This window comes from Crotalus tigris, unplaced genomic scaffold (genome assembly GCF_016545835.1).
Source record: "Crotalus tigris isolate CLP2741 ecotype Arizona unplaced genomic scaffold, ASM1654583v1 scf7180000017634.973608, whole genome shotgun sequence".
Taxonomy (NCBI): domain Eukaryota; kingdom Metazoa; phylum Chordata; class Lepidosauria; order Squamata; family Viperidae; genus Crotalus; species Crotalus tigris.
In genome coordinates this window covers 739656-759756 of record NW_024096528.1, presented here as the reverse complement: position 1 = coordinate 759756, position 20101 = coordinate 739656, and the positions used below count along the sequence as shown (strand labels likewise).

The 20101-nt window shown below is 39.4% G+C and overlaps 1 protein-coding gene across 1 annotated transcript in view; it reads left to right on the top strand.

Annotated features, from left to right (window-relative positions):
- Nucleotides 1-15587, top strand: part of LOC120304352 (cysteine-rich venom protein piscivorin-like) — a 39326-nt gene extending 23739 nt beyond the window's left edge. The window contains exons 2-4 of the mRNA XM_039334814.1: nt 12205-12266; nt 13667-13780; nt 15452-15587. Coding sequence (XP_039190748.1) covers nt 12207-12266; nt 13667-13780; nt 15452-15553 — 276 coding nt within the window. The 5' untranslated portion in view covers nt 12205-12206 and the 3' untranslated portion in view covers nt 15554-15587. The remainder of the gene's footprint in view (nt 1-12204; nt 12267-13666; nt 13781-15451) is intronic.
- The last annotated feature ends 4514 nt before the right edge of the window (nt 15588-20101 follow it).

Sequence of the window (20101 nt, the reverse complement as noted above, 5' to 3'; positions counted from 1 at the left end):
TTTCTACCCCCCCCCAAAAAAGAATCCAGGGGGGGTTAAGAGGTTCTACCTCTATTCGTGTGGTCTCTACCCCTTCCCTTCGCCCGGGAAGGGGATTTTGAGCCGCGGGCCAGCTGATGCGCGCTGTGCTCCGCAGATCTGACGTCGTTGACCACCGGAAGCTCCAAAATGATTGTAATTCTTGATGTGATTTTAGACTGGTAAATGACTGAAATAAATATAGCTATCTATATACACAATCTTTATTAAATATTGCTGGATTTGTTTTTTATAAAGTAATGTGACCTCTTTTACATATACTGACTAGGAAACTCAACACTTGCTTGCCTTTCTCTCTTTTAAATTATAACAATTGCAATAGCACTCAGACTTATATACCACTTTATAGTGCTTTACAGCCCTCTCTAAGCTGCTTGCAGAATCAGCACATTGCCCCCAACAATCTGGGTCCTCATTTCACCAACCTTCAGCCGGTCAGGATCAAACTGCTGGTAGTTGGCAGAATTAGTCTGCAATACTGCATTCTAACCACTGTGCTACCATAGATGTTATCAAAAGATGTACAGGAGATACTTGTACTTGTACTTTTCAGGATACCTTTCAATGGGTTTAAGCAGTGCTTCCAGTAGCATTTGAGAAATGAGAGCAGACTCACCAAAACTGCTTCAAAACTGCTTCCTATGATCAGTAATAGTAAAAGGAACTGAGGGATCTCCAACTAGTCTCTAATGCAGACAGTCTAGAACAGAGGTCTCCAATCGTTCCAGGCTTGCAGCCCAGAGGGAAGGAGAGCAGCTTCCAAATTGGTGTATGTGTTTGTGTGGACGCAAACGGGGCCATGCACACTGGTGCGGCTCTAGCAGCCTCATTTGCGCATATGCAAATGGGCCATACAAATTTGAGAAGTCCTTAAAAACTCATCCAGTGAGGTCTACAAGAGGGAAGTAAGGAAGGAGTATCACACTGGACATAGTTCATAGATTAAGAGAAAGTCACACACACACACACACACACACACACACACACACATCCTGCTCCCATCTTTCAACTGTAATTTTATTTTTTGTTGTGATTCTATTCTATTTTATTCTTTTTAGATATATTTATGTTTTACCATTTTATAGCTTTTACTATCAAGATCAGCAATAAATAAATAAACAAATAAGTAAGTAAGTAAGAGACTTATTTAGAAACTCTTATATGAAGACAACCTAATTTACCCCGACATGTTGTAAGTTTAATGTTGTAGCTAAAGATATCACAACACTGGCAGAGTATTTAATTTGTATGTAAGACCTTGATATACTTCTGTGAAGTTTGATGTACATAATGTTCAATCTTTTGAACATTAAAGTCATGACTTACTGCATAACTTTTCCCACTGTTTTCACTTCCTGATCCTTTAAGTAGGGAGAGTTATTTTTTTAAGGAGAATTGGACTTGGTCCCAATATAATTTTCCATTGCAACACTAGCTAGGTTATTAAATAAAATTATAACAAGTCTGAAGATAGGGCAAATTATTACAAACTATGACTGGGACAGTATTGATCCTTTCTTCAACCAATAATTGAATACTTGAAAGAATTGATAATACAGAGGAGTGGTTGGTGAATGAGATGGCCAAATTAACCTGTTTGATGAGAGAAAAGACAATTATCTACATTTACTGCTGACTGGAAACCTTATGGACTTTTTGTGTAAAGCAGAAAAACATACTTAGGCACTATAGTTTTGACAAGTAGATGGGATAGATTACACAAAGAAGAGAGTCACAACATAATTTTTGAGAAATAGGTAAATCTATAATTGTATTTATAAGCGCTACAAAGCAGATTGGAAGACACTTACCTTTTTTCGTTATTTTTTATTTTTCTTCTGTCTTTTTTCTTTTTGCATTTTAGCTTTCTCTTTCATTGCTTCCCTTTCCCTTTTCTTTTTTCCTTTTTACTCTTATTTTTAGCTTGCATTAATGTTTACTCTTTTAAAAATATTTCAATAACATTACATTTGTAAAAACGTGGTACAGAACAAATTTCATAAATATTACTTCAGTCTCAGCAAGCACTAGTAGCTTTAAAATTCTCGCATTGCTGCACAGTTGGAAAAGGCTAATTTTCTTTTGGTTCAGATCTTTTTATTACTACCCAAAATTCAAGTAAGTTGCCAAATGTGGCTCTAAAAATAAAAAGCCTGGAGGAACAATAGTACACTGGGAATGAAAGGACACTTTCCTCTGGATGCTCCTAGTCGTTTGATAAACATCTGATTCTTTATGCCTATTCAGTTTAGTGTAGAACAGGGGTAGTCAACCTTCGCTCTTTTATGACTCGTGGACTTCAACTCCCAGAATTCATGAGCCAGCTAAGCTGGCTCAGGAATTCTGGGAATTGAAGTTCACGAGTCATAAAAGAGCCAAGGTTGACTACCCCTGGTGTAGAACATTCGTAAGAAAAATCCCACAACTGCCCTTTAGAGATAACCACGAAATAATAATAATAATAATAATAATAATAATAATAATAATAATAATAATAATAATAATAATAGTAAAGTTGGAAGGGACCTTGGAGGTCATCTAGTCCAACCCCCTGCTCGGGCAGGAAACCCTACACCATTTCGGACAAATGGCTGTCCAGTCTCTTCTTAAAAACTTCCAGTGTTGGAGCAGTTATGTACATCTCCAGCAGGTGATGCCCCCTCTCAGAATGGGGAAATTCTGTCTAAGTTGTAATAAAAGGAGCCCTTTATTTTGATATAATTTGGCAAAAGCACATAGTCTTCCTTTATTTTGATATAATTTGGCAAAAGCACATAGCCCCCCCCCCCGATCTTTTTCTTGCCTTTCTCACTCCCAGTCCTTGCTTATATTTTACAAGGAAAAACTGGTTCTAGATTTTCTCTGGTTGTCAGAAGAAGCAAAAAAAACAAGGATGTAATTTGGAAAGAAGATGACATTCCCTTAAATGAGCATGATGAACTTTGCAAATATTTACAAAATATTAGATGTTCGATTTTATATGACATGTACGTCATTTCTTAAGCTTTAAGTAAATCTGCTCTGATTTGTAAGCCTTAAGCTTACTCAAAGACCCGAAGAGCAGTGTAGCCTGGATGTTGTAGCATGGCCATGGTGAAAAGGATGGAAGATGTGGCAGCATCCCTGGTATGGTACTGAGACCAAAAAATACTATGAATATCCTATGGATAGATTTGACAGCAGTATCCAAATAGTTACAAGTGTTTGGGGTCCATATTAGGACAGATGGTTACTGTGACCATTCTGTGGCTAAATGTGGTTGAGATAGTCAGACTAATATAGGGGTGTTTGAGGATCAATGATCCCTAGCCTAAAATTTGGCAGAAACATCTTTAGACTTCCTTGAGTCAATCCTGATAGACGTCCTTATGAGCCCCAGGTTTGTGGGAAGGCCAGAGAGGTATCCCTGGTATTTGTCAAGGGGTAAAACAGAGCCAACTACAACAGCTGAACCTGGCAGGACATGGAACTTCAAATCTGTTGTTATGGAAAACAACACATTGAGGGTGGTAATGAAAAGGGGGGCCATATTATTGCTTGTCATGCTACCACTAAAGTTTAGATGGTATGGTTGGCTAAGATAACCTAGCTATTCCATCTGGGAATTAGGATATCTAAACCCAAGACCTTCTGAAGAGCATCTATTGTATAAGGTTGAATTAGAATAGAGCTGGAAGGGACCTTGGAGGTCTTCTAGTCCAACCCCCTGCTCAAGCAGGAGAACCTACGCCATTTCAGACAAGTGACTATCCAGTCTCTTCTTAAAAATCTCCAGTGATGGAGCGCCCAGGATTTCTGAAGGCATGCTGTTCCACCGGTTAATTGTCCTCACTGTTAGGAAGTTTCTTCTTAATTCCAAATTGCTTCTCTCTTTGATCAGTTTCCCACCATTGTTTCTTGTCCTGCCTTCTGGTACTTTGGAGAATAATTTGACCCCCCTATTCTTTGTGGCAGCCCCTCAAATACTGGAATACTGCTATCATGACACCCCTATTTCTTCTTTTCTTTAGATTAGCCAAACCCAAGTCTTGCAGCCGTTCTTCGTATGTTTTAACCTTTGGATCTTCATATCTTAGTCTTTGATCATCTTAGTTGATCTTCTCTGGTTTTTTTCCAAAGTCTCAACATATTTTTTGTAGTATGGTGACCAAAATTGGTTGCAGTATTCTAGGTGTGGTCTTACTAGGGTTTTTTTTAAGTGATACTAATACTTAATGTGATCTTGATTTGCCACTTTGCCAGGCCATAGGTGGGTGTGCCTCTAAAAGATACAATGGGTCTTAATGGCCTTGCAAAGTGGTTAAGCCTAAAATTCAAACATCTAGTCAGTAACTCTTCAACCACAGTAAAATCCTCTGAAGATTTTTTAATGAAATTGTGTCCAATAAACGTGAAGGACGATGAGATTATGATTTATTTATTTATTTATTTATTTATTTATTTGTGAGACTTATATACCACTTTAATTGCAAGCACTCTCTAAGCGGTGTACACCAGTAAGCAATGTATATATATATATATTACATTGCCCCCAACAATCTGGGTCCTCATTTTATCTACCTCGGAAGGATGGAAGGCTGAGTCAACCTTGAGCCGGTGAGATTTGAACCGCTGACCTGATGAACACAGTCAGCTAAAGTGGCCTGCAGTACTGCACTCTAACTGCTGCGCCACCTCGGCTCAGTCTCATTCGATGTAGTATCCCTATTCACCTCCATTCCCGAAAATCTACCCATCTCTATTTTTAGAAACCTTCTACAAAAAGGACAACTACAACACCCCAATTCTCCTAACACAGAGGATTACATACAATTACTGGATTTCTGCCTTCAAATCTATTTTACTTTCAAAAACACAATATATGAGCAAGTAAAAGGCACACCCATGGGGTCACCCATCTCAAGCATTATTGCTGAAGCGGTATTACAAGAACTAGAACGTGTGGTGATGACTGATTATCAACTCAGTTTTTGGGTTAGATATGTTGATGACACCTTTGCGATCAACAAGAGATGTGACACTATCAAAATTTTGCAAAAACTTAATTCCATCTATCCAGACATTCAATTTACAGCAGAAGAAGAGAATAACAACACCTTACCCTTCCTGGATGTATTGGTCCATCGCCTTCCGGATGGCAATCCGTCAAGCACCGTCTATCGTAAAACCACTCACACAGATAGAATTCTTCACTACCAAAGCAATCATCCCATATCACATAAAACCAGCTGCATAAGAACACTATTCAAAAGAGTCAAGACCCACTGCAGCACATAAACAGCAAAGTCTAAAGAGAAAGCATGTCTCCTCCGCATATGCAAACAAAATGGTTACCTACCAAGTTTCATCAGACGTTGCTGCAAAGATAAAACACCACGCACAAACCATAATTCTCCAACCACTACAACTTGGGCAACAGTACCATATATCAATGGAGTTTCAGAAGCAACTGCTAGGATTCTTGCCCCATACAACATCAACGTCGCACACAAACCTAACCAAACATTACCTTCCAAGCTAATGCGACCTAAAGAGCCATCACCAACAAGTGATTTGTCTTCCATCATATACAAAATTAACGGCAACACATGCCAATGTAACTACATTAGAGAGACATCTAAAAGGCTTAAAACTAGAATATACGAACATATTCTAGCAGTAAAAAGACAAGAACAACGCTCCCAAGTCTGGACCCATATAGCTGAATGTGGCCACACGTTCAACTTCAAAGGAGCAGAAGTCATCGCTCAAGACTCCACCAAAGGCGGCCGTCTTTTAAAAGAAGCTTGGTTTTCTTTTCCTTTTTTAAAAAATATATTTTATTAGATTTTATATGGATAGGGAAAGGGTAGGATTGGTGCAGGTACAGGAAAATTTCTTCTGATGTTTCTAAAAAGTCTTTTCTATTTTCAGTATTGTCATTCCTTTTTCTGATTTTTCCGTTGGCTGCATCAGTTGGTCAATTGGGTCCTCTGTCTTAGTGTTTAGTTATTCCACTTTTCTTGTTATTTTCTGCATTGTTAGTTCTTTGGTTGTAGTCAGGATCTGGGTTTGTATATTTAAACTGGCATCTTGTTCCTTTATGTTGCATCTTATTTTGTCACAATGGTTTTATGTATTGATTTCAACATGGAAAGGGTTTTTTTCCTGATCTTCATCCTTATTCTCTTGATTGTACATTAAGTTGAAGACTTTAGAATCAAACAATAAAAATAGTTTTTTTATAGCTACATATGGGAGATCCATTTCACGTGTTATAGGTGGTCTTTATAGTTGAAATTGTTTGTCAAGTAAGTTTTTGTAGTCCAAGGTATTCCATCATCTCATATAACAACAAATGCTTCTCATGGAAAGAAATAGGAAAGCAATTCCCCAAGTATAGCTCTGAAAGTCAGTAAAAGTTTACATTCAAAGTTCAAACAGGCCAGATACGTCACCCAGAAGTTCCTTCTTTTCAGATGAGTTTTGCACAGGTGTAAGACACTAAGAAAATGATGCAGGAATGTCTTGAGCAGAGGTTTGAAGCTGCAGGACACAGCTTGACAAACTCTGAGTTTATTGCTTCTTATATACTTATTACATACACCAGCTTAACCATTAGATGCTGACAAAGGTTTCTTCATTGGAAAATGTCTTCATGTAAGCAACTATTTTCTAGTAACACATTACATGGTCAAAGACCAGGTAAGAACAAATACAGGTAGATCAAAAGGAGAAAGAACTGACAAAGACAGGAAGAGATAGGAAGGAACTTAAGCATATTATCTGTTTAGGTAGGTGAGGCATTAAGTCAAAAGTGGATGACCTTCTGGCTGCTTCATTGGGACAAAGAGTATCAAAAGGTTATGAGGTTTGTGGGGGGGGGAAGCACAGCAGTTTGCTGCGCGTGCATTTTTCCCCACACACAGATGGTAACTGTCAAGGTCAGAGAAGTTTTTTCTGGAGTCTGGGCTTCAAGCCAAGTATTTTTTAGGCAATAACAAATTGTAATACCATACTTCACCACAAGCTATCACCAACATCTTTTAAAGCTTTTTATGATAGTTTTTCAAGTCTTATTTTCTTTTTTAGATAAAAACAAACGTCTCCAGTAAGAATAGGAAAACCTTTAGTCCCCAAGTTTCAAAAGCATATACATCCAATTAGATTAAAATTATTCTTATAGTTGCTCCGTTTCCCCTAGGTAGTTAGCTGCCGCTTGTCTTAGAGTGTGGGGTAGAAATTCCCTTCCCTTTCTCCTCACAGGGGGAAAAATACTTTGGGCAACTTTTACAGGAAAAAATACTTAAAGTCTTAAAGAGAGGATCAGATCTCACCTAGTTTCATCTGTGTTGCTTTAAAAATGCTTGGTGGGTGATTCTGACTGTCAGCAGCTTAGTGATAAGCCATATTGCTATGGCCGGTCTTTCCCCCGCTGGTTTGGAGGGCTTCCCCGGATCAAACAGAAGGGTCCCGCCCTTGCTCGTCACCCCTACAGGGTGACTTTTGACCCTTTCCAGGGTCCCCCAGCGGGACAAATTAAGATGTGAAAGATGAAGCTCATCTTCTAGCGTCCACGGCACTGCGATGGCAAACTGGACGTCTGGCATGATCTATTTTTAACAAACCCGTGCTGGCTATTAGTTATAACTTTGTTTGCTTCTAGTTGTTCACAGATCTCTTTTTTGATTATTTTTTCCAGGATCTTCCCAGATATTGAAGTTAGACTGGTCTGTCATTTCCTAGATCTGGGGTTTTTTTCCCCTTTCTTGGAGAAGGGAACCACATTAGCCCTTTTCCAATCCTCAAGTACTCCCCAGGTGATCCAGGATTTTTGAAAGATATGGTGCAATGGTTCTGAGATAACATCTGCCAGCTCCGTCAGAACTCTGGGATATAATCTGTCGGGTCCTGATGATTTATATTCGTCAAGGTCGGATAGCTGTTATGTTACCATTTTCTTGCTTATTTTAATTTTTGCAGTAGGTTTCTTTTTTTTGGTAAATCAAGGTTATCATTCTCCATACTACACTATTAGCATATGAGTATAGAGTTTGAATGATCACAAAGCTACAGTTTATATACTTTCAATATTTTTACATTATCTTGAAATGTAACTGCAGGGGTGATAACATTATAAGTAGTCCTTGCTTAACAACCACAATGGACCCCAAATTTTGCTCATATGTCATTGTGCTACTGCCAGTAGGGAAAAGAAGCGTATTTCTAAAATAATCAAGAATGACAGCAAGGACTGTGATGTGGAGGCTATTGTACATCTTGGCACTAATGATCTGTCCCAAAAAGATGTACTCTCTGTGCAGAACGATTTCCAGAGCTTGGGGCAGGAACTTAGCAGAACAGGCTGTAGGCTTACTTTTTCAGAAGTTTTACCAGTATATAAGGAGCAAAATGGAAAAGGCCAGCATATAGCACAATTCAATATGTGGCTAAAGGAGTGGTATAAAGGGGAAGGGTTTGGATATATTAGTCACGATGTCTGTAGCTGGTCCAATGAAAAAATGTACAAAAGAGATGGTTTGCATCATCAAAGAAAGGGACTGAGTTACTCGGCTATAAATTCACAGATTTTCTGGAGGAATATTTAAACTAAACAGCGGAGATAGTGAGTTAATTGATACAGAACATCCCTGTCCCCAGCAATCTAAAAACTATAGGGCTATCAGTGCATGTAACATAGATGTGTGTGCGGACAAGAATATCCACTTTGCTGTCAAGCAAAATCAAGCTTCTAATAGCGAGTATCACACAAAGTGCACTAACCAAATAGGTGGTAAGACAATAGGGGAACTCAGGCACTACACAGGTTACATAGAAAGTAAACATAGGGTCAGTCATAAAGGACTCAAATGTCTATACACCAATGCACAGAGTATGAACAGCAAACAGGGTGAACTAGAAATTCAGGTTAATGAGGGCAGATATGATATTGTTGCCATTACGGAAACATGGTGGGATGAAACCCACAAATGGAACACACAGCTAGAGGGATTTAAATTATTTAAAAGAAACAGACCAAATAAAAGAGGAGGCGTAGTTGCTCTATATGTAAGAAATAACTACATCTCTACAGAAATAGAGCAGAACAATGATGAAAACTGTCTTGAATGCATTTGGGGGGGGGATGACATTACCATAGGTGTATACTACAGGCCACCCAACCAAACAGAGGAAATAGATGAACTTTTTGCTAGTCAGCTAACTAAGGTATGTAGGAAGCACATCACAATAGTAATGGGGGACTTTAACTATCCTGAAATCAACTGGGAGACAAACTCTGCACCAAGTGGAAGATCAAATAGATTCCTTGCAAACCTAGCAAACAATTTTGTCTCCCAAAAAGTAGAGAAGGGAACTAGGGGATTAGCCATTTTGGATCTAATTCTCACTAACAGAGATGAAATGATAGAAGGTGTTCAAGCCACAGGAACCTTGGGAGGAAGTGATCATGCAATATTGGAATTCAACATTATGGAAGCACAAGCAATAGAACACAGTCAAACTAAAGTCTTGGACTTTAAGAGAGCTAATTTCAATAAACTTAGAGAGGGCTTGGGAAGGATTCCATGGATGAGAATCCTCAAGGGGAAAACAACTCAAGAAACTTGGGAAATTTTGAAAAGCGAGATAATAAAAACCCAGTCCTGCACAATACCAACAAAGAGGAAAAATAACAGCTCTCAAAAGAAACCAGCACGGCTGCATAAAGAACTCTTTGATAAATTGAAAGATAAAAAGGACAAGTATAGAAAGTGGAAAGAGGGGCAAATAACTAAGTCAGAATATCAACAAATAGCCTGAGCCTGCAAAGATGAAGTGAAGAAAGCTAAGGCTCAAAATGAACTAAGGCTTGCGACCAAAGTCAAAAATAACAAAAAAAGCTTCTTTCAACATGTAAAAAACAAGAAAAAAGTGAAGGAAATGATGGGTCCATTAGTGGGGGAAAGTGGCAAGAAGGTGACAAGCAACAGGGAGAAAGCAGAACTATTTAACTCATTTTTTGCATCTGTCTTTCCACAAAGGGAAAAAACAGACCAGCCTACCAAAAATAGTGCCATAAAAAACAGAATAGAAACGCAAGTTAAGATAGGCAAGAAAACGGTAAGTGAGCACCAGTCCAGCCTAGACGAGTTCAAATCACCAGCACCAGATGGATTACACCCCAGGGTTCTCAAGGAACTGGCAGATGTGATCTCAGAACCATTGAACTATATTTTTCAAAGATAATGGAGCACTGGGGAACTACCGGAGTATTGGAAAAGAGCTGATGTAGTTCCCATCTTCAAAAAAGGAAAAAAAATGGACCCAGGAAATTACAGACCTATCAGCCTGACCTCAATACCTGAGAAGATTCTGGAAAAGATAATCAAACAACGAATCAGCAAACACCTAGAGGCAAACAAAGTCATTACTAAAAGCCAACATGGGTTTGTCAAAAACAGATCTTGCCAGACAAATCTTATTGCATACTTTGACCATGTGACAAAATTAGTGGATCAGAGGAATGCTGTGGATATAATTTACTTGGACTTCAGTAAGGCATTTGATAAAGTAGATCACAACCTACTACTTGATAAGATAGGAAAATGTGGGTTAGACAGCATCACCACCAGATGGATCTGTAGCTGGCTGACCAGCCGTACTCAGCATGTGGTCCTCAATGGAACCGCATCTACATGGGAGAAAGGTGTAGTGGGGTGCCCCAGGACTCTGTTCTGGGCCCAGTGCTCTTCAACATCTTCATCAACGATTTGGACAAGGGGATAGATGGGGAAATCATCAAATTTGCAGACGACACCAAGCTGGCAGGAAGAGCCAACACTCCAGAAGACAGGTTAGGATACAGGAGGATCTGGACAGACTTGAACAGTGGGCGCTATTTAACAAAATGAAATTCAATGGTGAAAAAAGTAAGGTTCTACATTTAGGCAAGAAAAACCAAATGTACATGTATAGTATAGGGGGTACCTTGCTCAATAGTAGTAACTGTGAGAGGGACCTCCGAGTCCTAGTAGACAATCAAATAATAATAATATAGTGGGCTTCCCATTCAATATTTTTTATTTTTGCCGGAAATATCTTAAAATCATGGCATCTTTTAGTATCAGCAAATTCTTACTTGACATTTAATTTCATATACTTTGCATGAATGTCCTATGAATGCCTAAGGGAAACATCAACAGGAGTAAAGGCTAGGGATGAAAACTGTAAGTTCAAAGGGTCACAGGAAAAATCACAAGCCTACGTAGTATCAAAAAAGGTTGATTAAAGAAAATACTGAAGGCCTGAAAATAACATCACCAAAATTCTTTGCACTACAACTATACCACAAGGATTTCTTAAATGCTTATATTAAAACTAATCTAGAACTGATCTGATGCCATTCATGCAAAATATATGCCAGGATTTGGTGTTTTTCATGTTTTAATTGGTTATGGTTCATAGTTTGATATGATTTTATATTACTTTTAATTTTTGATTGGGAGACACCCAGAGTTGATCGAAAGACGGGCAGCTTTATAAATGTAATAAATAATTAAATAAGCAAACAAATAAATAAATTCTGTAGAACAGCAAAATGCCTCATTGATTGGTCAATGTATTGTGTATATGTATCTATATGTCTGTTTGTGTGTTTGTAATTTGATATAAAAATCATCTATCAAAATATTATAAAAAGGTAACCTTCATAAAGCAGTCTAATATCCCTGATGGCACTCTTAAACCAGACATTTTAAACAAAGTCTTCCTCAGTGCTGTGAATCTTCTGGATGATTTGTAGTAGTTTTTTACTTAAAACAAAAATAGTTACATAAAAAAACCCCACCTTATAATGCAGAGTTTAAACATCCACAAATTCAATATCATTTCGAAACAAACATGAAAGGTAAAATCACCCTGTTGTTAGACTTAGTGGTGGGATTCAGCCAGTCTTGTTAAATAAGGGAAAACTTAAGGAATTAGTGTGGGTTTATAGATGATTTACATATCCATGGAATGAACCATGGATATGTAGGATGCCTATTGGAGTACAAGGGAATAAAAGAGAACACACATAGAGTAAGTTTTGTGTCTAGGAGATATCTGAACTACTTACAGAAAGTTGAGACAAATCCCATTAAGGAGATAAAACATTGATACGTCTCAATGTTCTTTTGTTTTTAGAAATGATTGCCTTCATTATCTTGCCAATTCTTGCTGCAGTGCTGCAACAGTCTTCTGGAAGTGTAAGTTTAATAATTTTGTATCACATATAGCAGATTTAATATATATACAGTACATAACTTTCTCCTCTTACAATTAATCATTCATTAAACTGCCTAATATATGTTGGATTGCTCCATATGTGTCCTGAGCGGTAGAAATAACCTTGAGGAACAAGAGGAAGAGATGTAGCTGAGACAACAGTCAGTTAAATCTGAATCTAGCGCGTAAATATAATTTGAGAAAGCTTCTCAGACAAGACCACTCTTAGCTCTCAATAAGAAGAAGGCTGGAAAATGCATTCAGACTTTCAAGACTCTTGCTGTAACACTGTAACTGTCATGCTTCCGACTAATGAAACACTTCAAAGAACTTCCAGGCATTGTTTATTCTAAAACGTCTTTTTTATTCATGTGACAAAATGTCGGCATGGCATGAAGAGAGGATGCTAAGATCTGAAATCTCCACACACACCCCCAGCAGTTATTTTCGCTAACATTTTCCCTCCCTTATTTTGCTTTCATGATTCACGTTCTCCAATTAGTTTGAAGGGCAAAGGTTCTCTTCCATTTGCAACTCATACTTTCTTCCTTCTCCCCTCCCAGCGTCTTTTGAGTTAACTCTAAAAATACCACACAGCTCTGCATATTTTGTCAGAGCAAGAACATCCAATGTTAGCAGCTTTGACATCAACCTTGTAATCAAATGGAATTAGATTCATTACTATGGTTTCTTGGTCTGGTCGGTGAAGCTTGGTCAGTCTAACTGTTCATTTTAATTCATAAATATATTACAGGGCTGAACACACAAAGCAAAACACAATCATGCTGACAGATTTAATGAAAAGAATAATTTTAATTCCTGTGGTCTATAATAGAACTCAAGTCCCAATCTGCTGGAATAGCTCCCCCACAACTGAGATTTTAGGGATCCCTACCCTTTTAAGCCTTCGGGGAGGGCAGTGAAGACCTGGTTTTGTCCCCCTCCCCAAGTGTAGGGCTAGGATGGGGGTTCAATGAGGCTGCTTGGTCTGACATTTGGTGGGTAGGATGGCTCTCTTTTTATTCCTGTTGTGAGCCACTTAGGATCATTATATAGACATCCATATAAGTTCTTGATATAAATCCGTAAATACCATTGCAGTATTCCCTTGAAGAACAGATTATGGGGAAATGATTAATTTATTTTAACTTGGTTCTGTGATCCCCTTTTCCTATCTTATGGCTAGTCTCTTTTCAAATACAAAGACAAATAGGGCCACTGTTTGATAGCTGGGGATCAGAAGAAAGTTGCATGGAGTAGACTGGTGACAGAAGGAGATAAGGCAAAGTCATTCACTGAGTCCTGAGACCACTAGTTGCCTGTTCTGTTTAAAGTCATACAATTTTAATTGTTTTTATTTTATTTTGCTTGCTATCTTAAGGTTGATTTTGATTCTGAGTCACCCAGGAAACCAGAAATACAAAACGAGATTGTTGACTTGCACAATTCTTTAAGGAGATCTGTGAATCCAACTGCTAGCAACATGCTAAAAATGGTAAACTAAATGTAATTGTATTTGTCAGAGAGTTTGGAAGTTTAATTTTCTTTCTAGTATAAAAATTATGTGATTTACCAAATAGGATAAGAGAACATACCTACTATTTATTGACTGAGTGATTCTCTTTTTGGCCCATATGCATTTAGGTGCACCTGTATTTATATTTGAATCTGTCAGTTATAATATCACTCAGAGAAATATACAATGAAAAAAAAGATCATGAAAACATATAATCAAAGTAGGAAATTGAGAGGAAATTAAGAGGGTCTTCGGCAATATCAAGTATCTCCCCATAGCTGTATTTTTTATATCTTTTCCAATATTGGCTATTGTATCTTTAATTGCCATAATCACAGCAAAGGCTAGACTTGCAGAGTTGAACATTTCACATAAATTGCATGTCCTTTAGTTTGATATAAATCCCATGGAAATCAATAGCACGTGCTCTAGTTATTGTACCTACACTGCATACATACATACATATAGTACATACATACATAATTGTACCTACATAGCATAGGACTCACTGGAGAAGGGCCTAATGCTGGGAAAGATTGAAGGCAACAGAAGAAGGAGACAACAGAGAATGAGGTGGCTGGATGGAGTCACTGAAGCAGTAGGTGTGAACTTAAATGGACTCCAGAAGATGATAGAGGACAGGAAGGCCTGGAGGAACGTTGTCCATGGGGTGATGATGGGTCAGACACGACTTCGCAATTAACAACAACAAGCATAGTACAATACCTATGACATCTGGATTTTCCTTCTTTTACATGAAAATCAGTTAAAATACTGCCAGTTACATCCAAGCACTGTGGTTTCAATTGCCATCAAACATAAAATAATAGGGTTGGAAGGGATCTTGGTGGTCTCTGGTCCAACCGCCTGCCCATAGCAGGAGATCCTATATACCATTCTAGACAAAATGGCTGTCCAGTCTGTTCTTGAAAGGGATAATACCAGTTTTCTGTACCGTTTTGTACACTCTGATTTTTTTTTATTTTATGAAAACACTTGATTAGCTTTTTTCAAAAGTAAAACCAGTTTTACAAAGTATTTTACCCATTAAAATAACAATGCATATTGGCAAAGCAAATGGCCCAGGCAGATCTTTGATTCACATGGCAGTATTATCAGGAAACAGAATAAAAAGCCCAAATGTAATGATTTATGCACACCACTAGAGTTTTGTGAGATAGACAGCTATATATATTTGAAATATAAATATAAATAAGCAAGCTACAATAATAATGGTTGAAAGGTTCCAACCATAATTATCATCTCTTAACCTTATTTTTTCTTGGATTGGAAAATACCATTTTTTTCTTTGGCTTCTGCATGCAGGAGCATTCAACATACGCTCATTAGAGAACTCCATCTTAATCAGAATTTTAACACTGCTGGTCAGAAGGAAACATTAATGGCATTCATCAGGGTGCAACATGGGCTGCTTGCACTTGGTGTCAAAAAGGGTGGGGAGGAAGCCATACAATCCCACTCCAACTATTCAAAGGATGTTTTAGTGAATAGTGCTGTAACTTCTGAGTTCTTAACTACCAGAGTTTAAGGAAGCCAAAAGGTAGTAAAAAAGGATTAAATATTTTCTGCAATTTTAAATTATGCCTCTTTCATTGATTGATTGTTGCTGTTGATTTCTATTCCATTCAGGAATGGTATCCTGAAGCTGCTGCTAATGCAGAACGTTGGGCATACAGATGTATTGAGAGTCACAGTCCACACGATTCAAGAATTCTTGGTAAGTCGATCTAAAAGTATAGTATAGCTATAGCTGGTTAGAGGATTAATAGTATATTTCACATTAAATAGCACTTACAATCAATCTTATTCATCAGTATTAGCAGCAAGAGTAATACCTATGAATCACTCTATAGTTGCCACTCCCATGTAGATAATTAGAATAGAATAGAATAGAATAGAATAGAATAGAATAGAATAGAATAGAATAGAATAGAATAGAATAGAATATTGAGTTGGAAGGGACCTTGGAGGTCTTCTAGTCCAACCCCCTGCTCAAGCAGGAGAACCTACGCCATCTCAGACAAGTGACTATCCAGTCTCTTCTTAAAAATCTCCAGTGATGGAGCGCCCACGATTTCTGAAGGCAAGCTGATCCACTGATTAATTGTCCTCACTGTTAGGAAGTTTCTCCTTAATTCCAGGTTGCTTCTCTCTTTGATCAGTTTCCAACCATTGTTTCTTGTCCTTCCCTCTGGTGCTTTGGAGAATAATATTACCCCTCTTATTTGTGGCAGCCTCTCAAATACTGGAATACTACTATCATATCACCCCTATTTTTTCTTTTCTTTTTTCTTTTCTAATTGGGAGGTAGAACAATTGAGAAGGTAATATTTTTCTTAATTTTCCTTCCTACCCCCCCCCCGTGAGTTTTCAGGAGAAATGGTATTTGAACAGTGATTTCTTTCATTTTTTTAAATATTATATATTACTACATTTATAGCCCACCTTCCCCCCATGATGTTAAAGATATTATCCTCACCACAGCTGTTTCTGATGGTAGATGCTGAGCCCAAAGATGTTCAGAGATTTCCATGGTCAAGTGGAGAATTACCGTATTTTCCGGCGTATAAGACGACTTTCTAGGCCACAAAAACCTTCTTAAAAGTTGGGGGTCGTCTTATACGCCGAGTCGTCTTATACGCCGGAAAATACGGGTATTCTATTTTATTCCTTTACACATGTGGTTTGGTATATTACTCATCAAGTTTTCTCTCCCCCCCTCACTCAAAAAGAGTCCTTGATTGGTAGAGTGGCAGTGGGGAGAGCAATTAAACTCTAAGCTGTTTGTTTCAGCAATCTGTCCCCGTGTGTTGTGTGTGTGTGTGTTGTGTGTGTGTGCGCACGCTTCTCCTCGCTGCTTTCTGAGCTGGGAAGGATTGCATTTTCCGAGCTGGAAATCGGGGTGGGAAGGATTGGAGGGAGAAAGGAGGCATGTGTGCATGTGTGTGTGTGTGTGTTGTGTGTGTGTGTGTGCGCACGCTTCTCCTCGCTGCTTTCTGAGCTGGGAAGGATTGCATTTTCCGAGCTGGAAATCGGGTGGGAAGGAAGGATTGGAGGGAGAAAGGAGGCGTGTGTGCATGTGTGTGTGTGTGTTGTGTGTGTGTGTGTGTGTGCGCACGCTTCTCCTCGCTGCTTTCTGAGCTGGGAAGGATTGCATTTTCCGAGCTGGAAATCGGGGTGGGAAGGAAGGATTGGAGGGAGAAAGGAGGCGTGTGTGCATGTGTGTGTGTGTGCACGCTTCTCCTCGCTGCTTTCTGAGCTGGGAAGGATTGCATTTTCCGAGCTGGAAATCGGGGTGGGAAGGAAGGATTGGAGGGAGAAAGGAGGCGTGTGTGCATGTGTGTGTGTGCGCACGCTTCTCCTCACTGCTTTCTGAGCTGGGAAGGATTGCATTTTCCGAGCTGGAAATCAGGGTGGGAAGGAAGGATTGGAGGGAGAAAGGAGGCGTGTGTGCATGTGTGTGTGTGCGCACGCTTCTCCTCGCTGCTTTCTGAGCTGGGAAGGATTGCATTTTCCGAGCTGGAAATCGGGGTGGGAAGGAAGGATTGGAGGGAGAAAGGAGGCGTGTGTGCATGTGTGTGTGTGTTGTGTGTGTGTGTGTTGTGTGTGTGTGTGTGTGCGCACGCTTCTCCTCGCTGCTTTCTGAGCTGGGAAGGATTGCATTTTCCGAGCTGGAAATCGGGGTGGGAAGGAAGGATTGGAGGGAGAAAGGAGGCGTGTGTACATGTGTGTGTGTGGTGTGTGTGTTGTGTGTGTGTGTGCACGCTTCTCCTCGCTGCTTTCTGAGCTGGGAAGGATTGCATTTTCCGAGCTGGAAATCGGGGTGGGAAGGAAGGATTGGAGGGAGAAAGGAGGCGTGTGTGCATGTGTGTGTGTGTGCGCACGCTTCTCCTCGCTGCTTTCTGAGCTGGGAAGGATTGCATTTTCCGAGCTGGAAATCAGGGTGGGAGGGAAGGATTGGAGGGAGAGGGAGGAGGGAAAGGAGGCAGTAAATACTAGCCTGAAACCGGCTAGAATTCATGGGATGGAATACCAAGAGGAGGAGATCCAGTCTCCGGAGATCCCGGTGCGCAGCCCGGGGGAGTCGCATGCATGCCACGCGCACGCACACACTCAGCACTGGCATAAAAGGGTGCCTGCGGAGGAGAGAATACTGTACTCATTTGGGCTTACAGGTGGCCAATGAGAACTCAGAAAACTTCGCTCCCTTTCCTCCCTCCCTCTCCCCTTCTTCAGCGAAAGGATGTATTAGCTTGTCCATTTTTTTCCCTAGGGTATATAAGACGACAGGGAGGGCTGGGCAGGCAGGGAGAGCTGACCCACCCAATCCAACCAGGCTTTGTATACAACAACAAGCCAATCACCGGTAAGGTACATCGCTTGCCAGTGATAAGGTATATCGCTTGCCATGATTGGCTGGTTGTTGTATACTGGGTACGTACCGGTACAGTACAGCACCAGTATCTGTACCAGTTCATACAGTAGAGCACCAGTACATACAGTACTGTATACAAATGTCCAACAGTCAAGATGCGATCATGGCTCCACCAGCAAGAAGAAGGAAATATGAAGCCAGTTTCAAACTTAAAGTTGTAAACTTTGCCATGGAACATAATAACTGCGCTGCTGCAAGACAATATGGAGTAACAGAAAAGATGGTTCGGGACTGGAAAGCAAATGAAAAAGCGTTAAAGAGTATGGCAAGGGGTAAGTGTGCATTAAGAAGAGGCACCCCACATTGGCCAGAACTTGAAAAACATGTAGCAGACATGGTGAATGAGCATCGTCAAAATGGTTATGTAGTGACACGAAATAAAATATGTTTGTCTGCACTTCAGTGGGCCAAATCTAACCCAGATCACAGCAACAGATTTAAGGCCACAGTATCTTGGTGTACTAGATTCTTGAAAAGACATAATATGGTACTGAGGCAAAAGACAAAAATGGCACACAAATTACCTGCAGATCTTGATAGCAAAGTAATTAGTTTCCATCGATACGTAATACAACAGCGCATTAAACATGGCTATGCGTTAAGTAGTATTGGAAATATGGATGAAACTCCAATGAATTTTGATATGGTTGGAAATAAAACTGTCCATCAAAAAGGTGAAAAAACAATTTTAATTAAAACAACAGGACATGAGAAGTCCAGTTTTACAGTGGTACTAGGATGCACAGCTGATGGTGCCAAACTGAGACCAATGATTATTTTTAAAAGAAAAACAATGCCGAAACTCAAGTTCCCTGTTGGTTGTTTTGTACATGTGAATGAAAAAGGCTGGATGGATGAAGAAGGGGTAAAGCTATGGCTTGATAATGTATGGAGCAGGCGACCAGGTGGACTTCTTCAAAAACGTAGTCTACTGGTGTGGGATATGTTCAGGGCTCATTTAACTCCCAGCACCAAGCAAAGGCTTGCAAGAATAAACACAGATGCGGCAGTTATTCCTGCAGGATTGACATCGTTGGTACAGCCACTGGATATGTGCCTAAACAAGCCATTTAAAGATCGCATTCGAGAACAGTGGAATGAATGGATGGTTAGCGGCGAAAAGTCATTCACAAAAGGAGGAAACATGCGTGCTCCACAGTTGGATGTTTTGTGCAAGTTTGTCATAAAAGCCTGGAATGATATTGATGCAGAAACAGTAATCAAGTCTTTCAAGAAGTGTGGCATATCAAATTCATTAGATGGTATGGAGGATGACTACTTGTGGCAAGATGAAGAGGAAGCTGAAGCTGAGACCACACCATCTGATACGGAATTCGATCCATATGATGACTGCCTTACAAATGTACCACAAGATGTCATTGATATTTTTATGATATCAGATGATGAACAGGATGATTTTGAAGGCTTTTAAAGGGAAACTGTCACACAAGCAAAACCTGTAAAAATAGCTTGCAGTTATGATGGGCGTTGCTGACTTGTCAGGGACTTGCCCGGCACTTGCTCTTTCTATTGTTTTTTATCTTCCTCCTATCATCATCAGTTCAGTTTGGTTGACAGCTTAGAAAACAAACAGCATGGCAGCTCCCATGGTTTTATTGTCTTATCCTTCCTTTCAGTTTTAGAGTGAATTAGGAAAAGTTTAATCCACTTGCACTGTTTTATGTTTATATGTTTGATGACAGCCTTATGTTTATAAATGACAGTTTTTCTGCTAAGTACCTGCATGTCATAAGCATTTGAATTAAAATTACCATATTGAAATCAAATCTGATGTTTTTTAATTTTTATTTGGTGTGCGTTGGAAGAGGGGTAGTCTTATACGG